Source organism: Triplophysa rosa, linkage group LG12 (assembly GCF_024868665.1).
Source record: "Triplophysa rosa linkage group LG12, Trosa_1v2, whole genome shotgun sequence".
NCBI classification, from domain to species: Eukaryota; Metazoa; Chordata; class Actinopteri; order Cypriniformes; family Nemacheilidae; genus Triplophysa; species Triplophysa rosa.
The window spans coordinates 5,695,155-5,709,703 of record NC_079901.1 but is presented as its reverse complement, the minus strand read 5'-3'; the positions used below and the strand labels follow the sequence as shown (position 1 = coordinate 5,709,703).

The 14,549-nt window shown below is 37.9% G+C and overlaps 1 protein-coding gene across 1 annotated transcript in view; it reads right to left on the bottom strand.

The window, feature by feature from the left end:
• Positions 1-3,040: 3,040 nt before the first annotated feature.
• Positions 3,041-14,549, bottom strand: part of veph1 (ventricular zone expressed PH domain-containing 1) — a 114,672-nt gene continuing 103,163 nt past the window's right edge. The window contains exons 13-14 of the mRNA XM_057348251.1: positions 9,708-9,844; positions 3,041-6,272 (exon numbers count right to left, since the gene is read on the bottom strand). Of these exons, the coding sequence (XP_057204234.1) occupies positions 6,036-6,272; positions 9,708-9,844 (374 nt within the window). The 3' untranslated portion in view covers positions 3,041-6,035. The remainder of the gene's footprint in view (positions 6,273-9,707; positions 9,845-14,549) is intronic.

Sequence of the window (14,549 nt, the reverse complement as noted above, 5' to 3'; positions counted from 1 at the left end):
CAATGCAGTTCCCTGTTCGACGTCAAAGGGGTACCCTGCGCGTTCAAAAGTGACGCTGTGGGGCACTGACCGAGCGTAAATATGTGATGAGCCCGGAGTGAGAACGGGTTGTCGTGGGAGGTTCAAATGTGCGTATAAATACGAAAAATCTACGCAATTATTAGTGAATGAGACCCACTGTCACCTACATCTTGGATGGCCTGGGTCAACTTATAATGTTAAGTGAACTTACCCTTTAAATGACAGCGTGAGGGTGCGATCACATAGAACGCACTTTTCATGTTTGAAAAGCGCGCTCTATGTGATCGCACCCGTTCTATGCCGCATCTCTATACCGCGCTGCTCTTTTGATTGACACTTTGAAAATTTTTATGTTGCAAGGTAACCACCGAAACAGCTGTCCTGTCAGTCAAGGATTATAGCAGGAGCGCTCTAGTTGCTGTTAACTGTCCTATTATCAGAAACTTAAAAAGATACAAGGAGAGAGCGTTTGCTCGGACCTTGCTCGGTTAACCCGTGTCAGCCAACACAAGTTTCTCCTTCATCATTGCAGTCTCCGGACGATTCAAGCAACTATAGAGTTGCGTCACCACATCGGAAGGCCCGCCTCTCCTTTCATTCGATTGGACAATAGGAAAAAAGGCGCATGACGTCAAGCGCTTTTCTTCGCAGAGTTGAGTTTTTTTTCAACTTCAGGCGCTCAGAGCGCACCGCCAAAAATGCAAGGCGCAGGTGGTGGCAAAAATGCGACGCGCCCGGCGCGCATAAGCAGCGCGCAAAACGCTCCCTGCCAACTAAAAACAATTCAAAAGAGGCGCGTCTAACAGCAATAAATGCTTTCTATGTGATCGGCCCCTAATAATGCTGCATATATTTTGACTTGCTGTCAGGTGCACGCCTATTATGTTTTTAAATGGTTTGGATGAGAGCCTATGAGAACCAAATGCCTGGCCTGAAACCACACACATGTATCTTACATGCTATTTTAGGATCAATCAGACTTTAACGTGATATATCATTTAACAGCTTTCAACTTCTGTTTATTCAGGTTTTGGGTATTCATCTCAAATCTTTTATACGCGACATTATCTGCCTTATTGAATTATTTTACTGTTTTTATACCGCATGCTTATTCCAAATGGCACATCATTTCTCAGCAGTTGTATATTTGATGTAACTGTGCCATCAGGGTTAGCCTGGCATAATGAAGAGAAAGATTTATGAAAGCTCTTCTTCACTGATTGGATCATTTTCCCAGCCAGAATAAAAACACAACCATGTAGCAAAAAAATGAGCAAATGGACCAAACCAGCCAAACACAATAAATATACACGGAACCGCTTTGACTCGCATTTAAACACAATTTAAGGCAGTAATAAGCAGTGTGATGTTGTAAATAAATTACCTTTTGGGTGTAAATGTGTCACAGTTTAGTTTAGCTCTTCCTCTGATCAGTTTGTTATTTCGCTTGTTTTTATGTTTCCTAAACCTATGCTGTTTGTGTTTAACTGTAGACCAAAACGTGACAAATTGTGTCTCTTTTCGATAATCTCAAATAGATTACATTGCAATCAGGTTTGTAATATTGTCAGTACCTGTTTACTGTAATAGTCAAAAATGTTTAAAGGGGCCCTTTGTTTTATGTTACATATTTCACTTGTGTTTTACACCGTCACCTTGTTTCTTAGAAAACAGGCTGTTGAGTTCCTGGGTCTATGAAGTCCCTCCTTCTGAAACGCTCAGATTGGTCAAAATGAATCAGTCTTTTGTGATTGGTCTACCGCTTAGAGTGTGTGTTGAGATGTCCTGCCCATTACCCTATCTGTGTTCTAGGGGGCAGGGTCCATGTATATTTTGGGATTCATGATGTCACTAACTCAGAAAAAAAAGTTTGTTATAGTCCCAAAGACTACATGGACTGATTTCTGTTTAAGAAAATATTTTTATTTTTTACGGGATTATACAGGATCTGTGAACTCAAAATTCACAGATCCCGTATAGCAGTAATTATCTGGCAGCTGGGGCGCCCGTAAAATGTTTAAAAATACGTGAAAAAAATCTGTAAAAATAACCTTAAAATTACAGTTTTTTACATTATACGTGAAAAAAACTGTAAAAAAAAAATTGCAGTAAAATTGCAGTTCTACTGTTAGGTCACTTGCTGTTCAAATACAACAGATGCAGGATGTTGTGTTGTTTGGCTTGTTATTGTAGCATACGTTACCTTTAATCAGTTTGTTTTCGAGGCAGCATTGGAGATTAAATGCAGAAATGTTTCAAGTCTCAGTTTGGTCTCTATATGCTGATTGACAGAGGCTATACAGAAATACGTCTGCCAAGCGTAAGATTCCAGACAGAACACTATACCTCCACAGGGTCTTATGTTTTTCAGGTTCAACACAGCTCAACTGAAACTGGCTTCAGGACACATGTAATTATCCTGCACGCTCATACACACGTGTGTGTAATGTGTATAGAGTACATATGGTTTTTGTATTAGTTTTGGATTAGACCCATGATCTCTCCAGTGTCTCTTCGGTCTGTTGGCTGGGACTGAATGTTGATATCTATTGGCAGAGAAGCTGTGACCCCGTATCATGTTTAAGAGCTGTTCTGTATGTGTTCAGTGATGTGACACCTGATTGGGCTCACAGCAGCTATCCAATGTGCATATTCTGTTTTGCGTGTGAATAATACAAACAACTGTACTACGGTAAAAGATTTTAAGAGGTTTGGATGCATAAAAGTGTAGATTGTGATTCCACAAAGATAAACGGCATAGCAACCAATTAGAGGCCAAGCAACATAATAAATAAATAAATAACATAACTACTGAATGCCAAAACTACTGTATAAGAGTCTCATACGCAATGTTATGTGACAAAACCAAATGCTGCCCGTATAATTTGATAATCATTTATTTATGTAGTAGACAAATAAATCATCATTTTGAATGTCATCATCAACACACATTAAAAACATACAGTACATCTAAAAAAGTAGATTTAGTGTATTTCTCACCTCTATATTAAAGGAAACAATTTCAGATTGAATTAAATGTTAATAAACACGAAACATCTTAATATTCTACATACTTTAGTATTTAGTCAAATACACTTGAAATAAATACAGTGCAAAAGAAAGCAAAATCAACAAACTACAAATAGGTTCAACATACAAATATTTGGGCAATTCCAGCATTATGGATGTGCCATTTTCAGACAAAACTTGAAATAGAAATTCTCAGAGAATGTATTTATTACTTTTATATTGAATCATCTGTTAATATTTTACTAAACCCCTGAGGATCCAGAAATAAACATATCAGTCTATCCGTACGTTTTCTATTGTAAAAGAGGGAAAAATGAATGTGTTATGAACGTGACTAAAAAGAAAGCACGTTTTTGAGGTACAACATACTTTATAGGATTTCTGTGAATTAAAATGTACAAACCAGAAGCAATAACACCCAACAAACGGAGAAGAGATGGCTCTTTATGGAACATCAAATAGTTATTTTATTTTAATTTTCATGTGCCCATTTATGAGGAATATGGACTGTTACGGATGTGACAATTTTTTACCTGACTATAGAAAAAAACAAAAAAGTGCTTGAAAAACTTCACATGGGTATTTAAACCACCAAGTTGTCACATCTGACTTATCCGTATGGTGAAAACCTTTGGTAAATACTAGACTTTTTAATCTTACGGTTGACTTTTGCATGGAATTGCCCATGTTGTTGTACATACTAAACATTCACCGGAAATATGATTTCACACAGTGTACTTTTTTCTATTCAAATGAATTATTTCTTTCCAGTTGTATAAATGTGAATGTCTTTGAAACAGCAGCATGCCTCTGACGGTCAGTAGCTCAGTCAGTGTAAATTCCAGTAGAACACATCAGCGTAACATTGAGAAACACATTCTAAAGAGGAAAAAACCCTCCAGCGTTCAATGCGGAGAAAAGAAACATTCGTCCCTCAGGAGAAACAACACAAACATCAGTGGCGCTCAGGTCACGGAGGTGACGTGCACACATGCACACCTTCATTTAGAGTGTAATTGCACAGATATTTATACAGCTGCCTGGAAATGCATTTGAAATGAGATGAACCAAAAAGAAGGACAGAAAAACTCAAACAAACACGACTGCGGCTCAGAGATCATCTCGATACAGATGAAGCGGTCAGAATCGGGTGAAATGATGACCGGTTGACAGTTGACAATTTCGGTAAATGATGTAAAAGATCATAACAGACTACGGAGAAATAAACACGTGTTTTACGCCACAGCTAAGGCTGCCATCAGTATGTGTGTAACAACAAGGGTGCGAGATGTAAATAAATGCTACAAGATGCTGATGTGCGGTCCTTTAGCATTCAGCTCTCGACTAAAGTAAATACACAGAGTAACTCTACGCTGTGAAGCAAAACAAGAAACATCTGGAGTTATATCTCTGTTTGTTCTGTGGATGCTGAGAATTCCAACCACAATAAGACTTTCCTCACTTCGCTTAACCACACAAGTTAATGTCGTCTTAAGCCACTTTTAACTCTACGGCATGTGTTTGTGACGCTGGCTCTTGTAAACAACCTTAATGTTTGTCTAATTAGGAATACATGTTTGAAATGACAAGAGGGTGAGGAAATTATGACAGAATTTTCATTTTTGAGTGATCTATCCCTTCAGTATTCATGCAGAAACACAATGGCAAATGCAAATATGAGCTTTAACCCTGGCTTTAATATGAACAGTGTAAAACTTGGGACAAGCTAACTCAGGATTACATCAACCCATGATTAACTATTTCAGTTGTGACCAATTTGAAAAAAGAAACTACAATATGTATTATAAATAGGATTAATTTGTCACGGCTAAAAGCATTTCTTGCATTAAATTTGTATGGTCAATTAGAAAAGTACTATTTATAGGACCCCTGTATATAAGAGTACATATGAAATATTAAATGTGCAGTGATGAACTGTTTTTGGTAATGAAGAACAGAAACAGTACTGGGTTCCAATGAAACATCACGATTGGAGATTCCAGATGTGTGCGAGCAGTGTATTCGTACCAACAGATATTACTATAAATAACTAAAACAGGCTTGCGTTTCAGCCTTTGTTACAGTACAACTCAAGTGTGGTATTTGTCCTTGGATAAAAAGCCACAGAGAACAAGAGAAAATCTCTGCCAGTAAATAAGCCTGGAGACACGAAGCCCACCACAGCGAAACACAGCTATGAAACTCAAGAGCGCTGGAACTAATTCCTTTCACCATCATTGTTCTGAGGGTCCCTCAAACTTTGGAGAGGTCCTCCATGGTATTACAGAAGACATTCATCAACGTCACTGACATGCTAGTTCACGGGGCTGAGAACAATGCGGACCGAGATCTCTTGTGCCGTAAGCCCGTAACATCCACAGGTTTTAACTGAAATTTGACTCATGAGTATTAAAGGCACCTGTTGATGCATGTGGTCCGCTAACTTTCAAATCAATCCAGCTCCATTCTTCCACTGCTGTGCGTGGTAACACTCGACACGGTTTGACAACTGAAAACTAAATGTATTACATTATTATTGCTGTCAAGATTACGTTTGTCCTTGAGACCGTGCTGGCAGTAAAATGCAGGTTTCTACAAAGTTTTGCGTTTACGCTTATGATATAAGCATATATGCCAGTTTCGCTACTTAAACCGGATTACAAGCACATCCTCCACAGTAGAAGACAGATATGACATCATATTTTGATGCCAAAAATGTACACATCACCACAGGTATGTGTCCAAATGTTCAGAGCACCAATTTTCTCTTTGGTCGATGACGCTTGATGTGTCAGTCTTATCTGTGGCACCCGTGAAATGTGTTTCATGTGTCATTGTATGATTCAGAAGTGCCCTACGTGACCTCAATGCCTTTTTGACAACTATTGTAAATGAATGGCCATCACAGCATTACGTCGCTGTGGACTTGGAAAAGGGATTTTGTCATGAACTGAATGATAAAATACTGTCTTCTCGTCCAGGCGTCACAGGTATGTGGTGGCCTCCCGGTTCTCACGTTCTTTGGCTTGGGCCACAGCCACGTTGATGCACTGGAGCCATTCCTCCGCATGTTTCTCATCTTGAGCTTTCAGCACGTAGGTCTTGCTGTCGGTGAAGATCTCGAAGGCTCTGGGCAGCCCGCGGTCACGTCTCTTCTTCGCGACCACCTTAACGCTTTGAACTTTGCTCAGTTCGATTGTGCTGTTGTCCAGCTCGTCCCTCTGCGAGTACAAGACGAAAGAGATGCTTAATGAGACAAACAGAAACAGGAGTATATAAGCTCTTCAAAGCACTCAACTTCATGGGTTTAGTATAATAATCATTTTATTCTGTTCAGAACTTGATATTGAAGTCGACCCCTATCATTCTCGGATGTTGTCAATGTTGCCATGGCGATGCTAGCCATAGGTGTTCTGTGTGTTTGAATAGTTTTGGGGTTGTTAGTGTGGTTGACAGCAGCTACTTCGCACATTATCGGGTTCAAATGATGTACGATCGCAGACGTGTGTACGTTTGCTATTTTACAATGGCTTCGAACATGGCTTGAATCAGACCACTGCAGTTTCACCAGAAGGCTTTTCTTGATGTATCCGCCATTTCAAAAAGGATGAAAATGAAAACCAAAAGCCTTTTAAGTCCCGAATATATTGTCGTACCCCGCAGAAGAGGTACCATCCATCAGAACAAACGCTTTATACGTGAATTCTCAGTCGTATCCGCAAAGCCGGTCTGCCTGAACCTGACCCTGCCACTCAACTCCTGGAAAACTCAAGTGAACAGAAGATCTGCTCTGCATTTGCTGCTCACAGCATAGGTTACAGCTGTGAATGAGGTTGAGGTTATGGGGTTTTGCTCTTGGGAACACATTGTGGACATCCTCTCTTGATGATTCTAATTCTCCGTCTCTCTCTCTCTCTCTCTCTCTCTCTCTCTCTCTCTCTCTCTCTCTCTCTCTCTCTCTCTTTTTTCATNCTCTCTCTCTCTCTCTCTCTCTCTCTCTCTCTCTCTCTCTCTCTCTCTCTCTCTCTCTCTCTCTCTCTCTCTCTCTCTCTCTCTCTCTCTTCCTGTTCACTTTAGTGTGACCATACAAGGGATAAGCTGCTTTGCCAAAAGATTCAGGGACTCGTAACACAAATACACACAGTCTGTACCCAATTACAAGGACTGTTCCTCAAAGATAAAGAGCTTTATGATTGTCATTAAATAAAGTTTCTCATTATCTCTTTGTTTGCTGAGAACTACTAAAGTAAAAGAAAAATGGCAAATTTGCACGTACATTGCAAGTATGATAAAAAACAGGAAACTGTGACAGAAGCCAAAATGTGCTGAAAATCATAATGAAAGAGTCTGTGTATTGTCTGATGAAACAAAGCCTCTGGCAGGACTTTGCAAAATGACATGTCCCTTTCCAGAGATGTGTACTCTAGTGTGTTACGTATTTCATCAGTGTGTCATAATCATTCATTATAACACTACATAACCTTCTCCTGTGATGTTCCTGTAGCTCAACTGAAAGATCACAGGTTCAGATCAGAGAGAACACACATAATTGTATCTACAGATTGCACTTTAAGTAGCTTTGGATAAAAACCTCTGCCAAATGTATAAATTAATAGGTGTTGATGCCAGTGATGTTTCAATGCCAATGAGGATGCCATTATTGTTCTAAATGAAATTTGAATTTCTTAATCATTTCGTTTATCATTTGAAAATGATTAACCCGTGTATGTCATTCATGTTTTTGCTACGCGTCCAGTGTTCACTGGTCTAGTGGACCCACAGCTTTATTTGGCTTTCAAATCAATGCAACCATAATAATGTATATACACATACTTTACAGATGTTTACTTTATACTGTACCAATTACAAACAACACAGACAACATACAGCCGTGAAAAAATAAGAGAGCACTCCAGTTTTGCTATTAATAAGCATGTCTGCACGTATCGTGTCCACCCAAGTCCAGTGTCTGTGGAATTTCAAACGAAACAACCGAAAAAGTATTTCATCATTTTTTGGAAATTATGCTAAAATACAAATACAGTATTTAAAAAATGAATATAGTATCAACCTGTTTTCTTTGCAGTATTCACAATCTGCAAACATTGCATCTTTTTTCTTATTTTGACTAGTTTTTCTAGTTTCACTTACAATTAATCGAAATAATAATAATAATAATCAAAACTTTCATTCGGAATTTGGGAGAAATGTTGTCACTAGTTCCAGGGGCGGACTGGCCATCAGGCGTACCGGGCATTTTGCCGGTGGGCCGCTAACGTATGGGGCCGGAACGGAGGTGCTGGCCGCTTAGACGGACGTATTATAAATGCGAATGCACGCAACGTGAATGTAAAAGACACGTATGCATGCAACCCCCCCCCACGTCGACAGATTGGGTGGAGGGCCGATGCGGGCCTAAAAATGCCAGGGCCGATTTTTCTTCCCAGCCCAGCCCTGACTAAACAAAAAATATTATTTTACTTAAACAAATAGTAATTCTAGAACAACCGAAAATCATTTTAGGCTACTTAAAAACTTAATGCAGCAAAAAATGTTTTAGTGTTACAGTGTTAGTAGTTACTGTATACAATGATCTGTACAGTATGTTTTGTTTAAGACACTGAGTGTAAGAAACCGCTGTGAACTGCTGCATGCATTTGATTATGAATTCTCTTTTTCACAGCCGTAAATACATCACAAAGTTATATGGACTTGTGGTAATTCACTCTTTGCTGTGTCTCTTTACACAACAAAGTTAGTCACAAAAGCAGTTTTAGTTTTATTTAGCTCATGTGCTTCCCTTCAGGACAGTCTCTGGTGTTTTTCAACATGAGGTCTTGTGTTGTAGCCCTAACGGTTACATCACGGCTACATCTTATGTATACATGTATATAACACTACCTCTACTTACTAAATTATCCATTTGCACAAGTGTACATACAATCTGTTAATATGTTTATTCTACTATATACTACCCGGTACAATGTCTCTTATATGTTATTATCCCCCATTTTCTGTAAAATAGTCTTTATTTTATATATGCACAATTTAGAATCTTTTAGACTGTAAATCGTATTATATTGTATTGTCATTGTGTTAAATGTCTGTACTAGAAGCTTCCAACACCAAAGAAAATTCCTTGTGTGTGCAAGCACACTTGGCAATAAAGCTCTTCTGATCAGGGGTATGAAAGAATCAACACCTTATGTCATCTCTCAGACAGTGGAAATGTCTCAGTGGTTTTGTGTTCATACAATGGAAGTTAATGAGGGCCAAGGTTGATTGGTTACTAACGTTCTTTAAAATATCTTCTCTTGTGTTCTGCAGAAGACAGAAAGTCCTACAGATTTGAAATGGCGAGTAAATGATCAAATAATTGAGTGAATTATCCTTTAAAGGTGCTTTAAGAGTTCTGTGCGAGTCAAACCTTAGTTTCTCTGTCAATCTCATTTTATGTGGTCAGGTTTATTATATCATCATGTGACACCCAATACATATGGATTCAGAAGACCTGAAATATACTGCACACAAACAAGAACAACTACTACTATGATAACACCAGTAAATGATGAGCAAATTGTGTGAACGGTTCATTCAAGAATGCATTCAGGAGTATATAAAGACACATTTAGATGTCTTGTGAATGGGGCACTTACTGATTTTCCTCTTTTGAAGAGAAGCTGGTTTCCAGCCAGCGTGAAGTAACGTGTCTTCCACCTTTTGATGAACTTCCAGCGCACCTGTTTCTCCTTCAGCTTTCCCTCGATGAGCGGCTGACCATCCTGATTAACACCTGAGACGAAACCCAGAGGAAAATATGGATCAGAGGTCGCTCTTTTATAGCTTGCAGAAGAAATAAAAATAGAAACAAACGCCACAACTGTTAAACACATGAAGAGTGTGAAGGTGTGAAAATCAGGAGAGGTCAAATTTACATTTACATTTAGTCATTTAGCAGACTTGCAAATGAGGTAAACAATGGAAGCAATTGGGACAACATAAGCACACCAAAAAGCATAAGTGCAATAAAACTGGTCTCGTATAGCCTACCACAGTATAATCTGGATTTTGAAAAAGAAATCCTCATTCCTAAAAAAAGTGTTTTTTGACGAAAATCATTTTGAGTTTGAAACACGAAAGTGAGTAAAGACAGTATTGTGATTTGTTTATAACTTTAACACTTCATCTAAATAATAAAACCACAATAATACTGAATGAGCAAAGAGCCATTTTCATCTGGACCTGTGCCATCCTGCTGAGAGAATTATGGGTAAAGTTTTCTCATTAAGTACAAAACGTCTTGGACGGTGTTTATCACCACGCAGCGTGTCTGCACTGAACATTGTGTCTCCCGCCTGTGTCAGAACTCCACAAAGCCTTTGCAGATCTCTCTCCTGGGTCTGTTTCAGTTAAACAGGAAGCGGTGTTACAGACCTTCCAGGATGGTACAAAGCAACCCATTGTCTGCATTTTCTTTTTTTTCCCCATCTGAAAAAGCAGATGGGAATCTGCAACTCTTTTATAGTCCTCTGACTCCCCTTATAGCTGATGTTTGATAATCACCAAACCTATGATGTTCAGCTGGCAGCTGAGGTGCCCTCCGGGTCCACTACAGAACACCAGACCACTGATGAAGACTGCGGCAAGACTATATACATCATTTCCTGGAAAAGAGAAAGTGCCTGACCAAAACTGTTTGTTATTTTGTTAAATTAGACTGCAACATTTGTTTATTTCTAGTATGTGAAACACCTGCCCACCTTAATATCTCTTAATAACAATCAAAACAAAACATTTCGTCTATCGTAATAAATAAATAAACACAATAAGAACAAAATGAGTGGCTTTGGATGGTTGTTCTGGTTGAACCCAAAACTTTACGCAGATGTCTGAGTTACAGTGTTGGCAATGGTACATAATTCAATTTGTGTGTGTTTATCCCATAGGCAACATAACAATTCTCTATTATAAATTCCAAATCTCTGCTTTGTCATGTAACTTTGTTTTATGAACCCTTTTGTAGATAAACCGAAAGATGGGAAAACAACAGTGATGTGTACAGTATGTTCTCTGAATCATAGAACATTAAAAGCATCGGTGCTGCATTACATTTTTTCCTATAAATGATCTGTAATTATATTATAATCTATATGATACTGTATTTGAAAAGTAGTTTGATTGTTTGTGGTTGTAGGAGTGAAAAATACACTACAGCTGCAGGGAATGCTAAGAGCGCCAATGTAACCAATGCTCCAATGTAAATAAGACCATTAGATTGAGAAATGGGCTTTTCTGAATTTGGACCATGTTCTTTTTATGCAATTGTAAAAACAACAAAAAATGTAATCTATAGCATGTTTTAAAGCAGCACACCAAATAGGACGATATTATATACTTTCCATTTCATATTCCTGCATGCATATTCCAAGGAAGTCTGTGATATCTGCAGAGATCTGTCAGCATTCCTGTCCATCTCAATACATATTCTTCCACAGCAGTCTACACTACCACTACAGCCATATATCCTGCAGCGAGTTATTGTTGCCATTATTGCTGCTATTATAAATCCAGGCAGTAAGGATATTGTTAGTCAGCGGGAGGAAAGGTCAGTGTTTCTTTTTCAGATGGAGAGTGTATGTCATAGATATTTCTCTGGTCATCGGCCAATGATCTGCTTTCCTCCTGATTTAGAATACCTACAGTAAGATACTCCATTTCGATTCCAACAACCCTGCTGGGAATTTCCTCTTATGGATTCAGTTTTCAATGAAATGCACACGGTTTAGATATTTCAAAATAGGTGAACACAGAGTACAGGTTTAGGTGTGTATCAGCGGCCTAGAAAAGAATGATGTCATGCGCTTGAACACGAAAACATTACAACTACAAATCAAACAGAACCATTTCAACTAGATCATAAAGGTTGAGATTTGCGCAGTTCTTACCGTTGAATCTCATTGGTTCTCACGCGTCTTAGAACCAATGAGATTCAAGTTCAAACTATAATAAATCATTTTTCCTCAAAAACATATTGTTTCGCTTCAGTAGAAATTTATTAACACCCTGGAGTCATGAGGATTACTTTTTGATGGATATACTGCAGGGGCCTTCAACTACTTTTCTTTGAGGGCCAGATTCCAAAAGTATAAATACGATGCGGTCCAGTTTTTTCCCCATATCATAATTTCTTGTTATTTTGTATTTCCGTAATTTATTGCATTTTGTCGCTTACCGACTGCCTGTGGCTGTGGATTATGGAGGACGAAAAATGACTTAAGTATAAATAAATGAATGAATAAATAAATACATGCATAAATGCGTAAATAAGTACAAATAAATAAATAAATACATGCATAAATGCAGAAATAAATAATTAAATAAATAAATTCACGCAGAAATAAATAGATAAATACATGCAGAAATGTATAAATAATTCAATCAATAAGTAAATGAATACATAAATGCGTAAATAAATAAATCTGTCAAAAATATCAACTATGTACCTTTGTTGTCTGTATTTCTACATTTCTTTTTGTATTTCTACATTTATTTATTTATTTCTACATTTATTTATTTCTGTGTCCGTATGTAATAAGGTAGGCGGTTCTTCTCAATGCAGGATAGGTTGTTTGCACATGACGTCATGTTACTGCGTTTGAGTAGCGCGAAGTGCAGATGGCGGCCATGAAGTGTTTTCTACTCTACATAGGAATTAAATAAATGCCTCTTTTGCATTGTTTATGCTTGCCTAAATCGAACAAACCATGAAACCACAATGCGTTTCTGTTCATAAGGGAGAAAATACAAGTATTGAAAAAACGCAGGGAAAAGTGGCCGAACCCTTACGGATAAACACGTGGCTTAAACAACGACCACGGAAAACCAAATTACATACATTTGTTTATCACTGATATCAAATATCAACACGATAACAGAAACGTTTTATGTTCTCAGCTGCCTTGCGCAACGTGCAGTTTCCTTATAATTCTGAGGAGGAAAACAAGCTAAAATGATTCATCTCATCTTTGGAATAAACAATTGTTCTTTAAATAATAGCTAGTGTTTATTACGTAAGGTTTGACAGAAAAATGTGGGTCCCCTTGTCCTTGTTTCGGTAATTTACGTTAAGCTGTTTCCTTAGAATGGACTAAGAGATTTGTCCGTAAGGGTTCGTTCTTTTGACAGAAACTAGAGTTTATTACAAGGAAGGTTTGACAGAATGTTGCGTTTCCCTGGTCGTTGTTTAGGCATGTCAGAAAGTCCCTATTATCCGACTCGGCTCCTCTCGATGCAGACACAGGTTTACAAGCCACTTTTTCTTGCGTTTTTTCAATACTTGCAGTGATGTGTAAAGTACCTCAAAGCAATACTTGAGTAAAAGTGCAAATACCTTGCCAGAAAATTACTTGGCAAAGTAGAAGTGAAAGTAACCTTTTAGAATATGACTTGAGTAAAAGTCTTAAAGTATCAGATAAATATTGGACTTAAGTATCCAAAGTACTTTTTATATAAAATCTACTTAAGTATTTAAAGTAAAGTTGAAGCAAACGTTGTTAATAAAAATTTTATTGTTTTAGCATAAAGATAAAAAATGGTGCTTACATAGAAATGTATAACTTTGAAAAAGCTCTGTCTCAAGCTCAGTATCAGGAACAACATGTTGCCAAATTGCTAAACTATAAAAATACAAGTTCAGAAACCACATCTTTATAACTTTACTTTATAACTTATAACTTTATAAAAGGATAGTTCCCTCTCACCCCCAACATTATGCCTCTAAGAGAACAACTTGGAACAAAATCAGAACAAATCTGTCTGGCCCTTACTTCTTTCTTTCCTTGCATTTCCCTTACAGTAACAACGCAGTCATTTGATCATTCATTGAAACTGAAAAATGTGCTGTTTATCTTTAATAGAAGCAGCACATTAAAACCTTGTGTTGAAATGAACTGCGGAGAGCACCTTTTTGCACTTGCACGTTGAGCTTTAACCAATGATTGGTTCAGCATTGCCAAGGTGACCCGATCGCTGACTTGTCTATTTCAGCTTCTATGCTTTTATTTTGTAGTAACGAACATGCTTAGGGGAAATGTATACATTTTGTTCAGGAAATGTAGTGGAGTAAAAGTCTGCAGAAATATAAAGACTCAAATAAAGTACAGATACTCCCAAAAAATACTTAAGTACTGTACTTAAGTATTTTTACTTTGTTACATTACAGCACTGAATACTTGTATTTTCCCCCTTATGAACAGCAACGTTTGCCACACAATAAAAACGCATTGTGATTTCATGGTTTCATCGATTTAGGCAACCATAAACAACGGAAAAGAGGCATTTTGAGTTTGTGTAATTCCTATAGAAAACACCTCATGGCCGCCATCTGCACTTCGCGCTACTCAAACGCAGTAACGTGACGTCATGTGCAAACAACCTATCCTGCATTGAGAAGAACCGCCTACCTTATTACATACGGACACAGAAATAAATAAATGTAG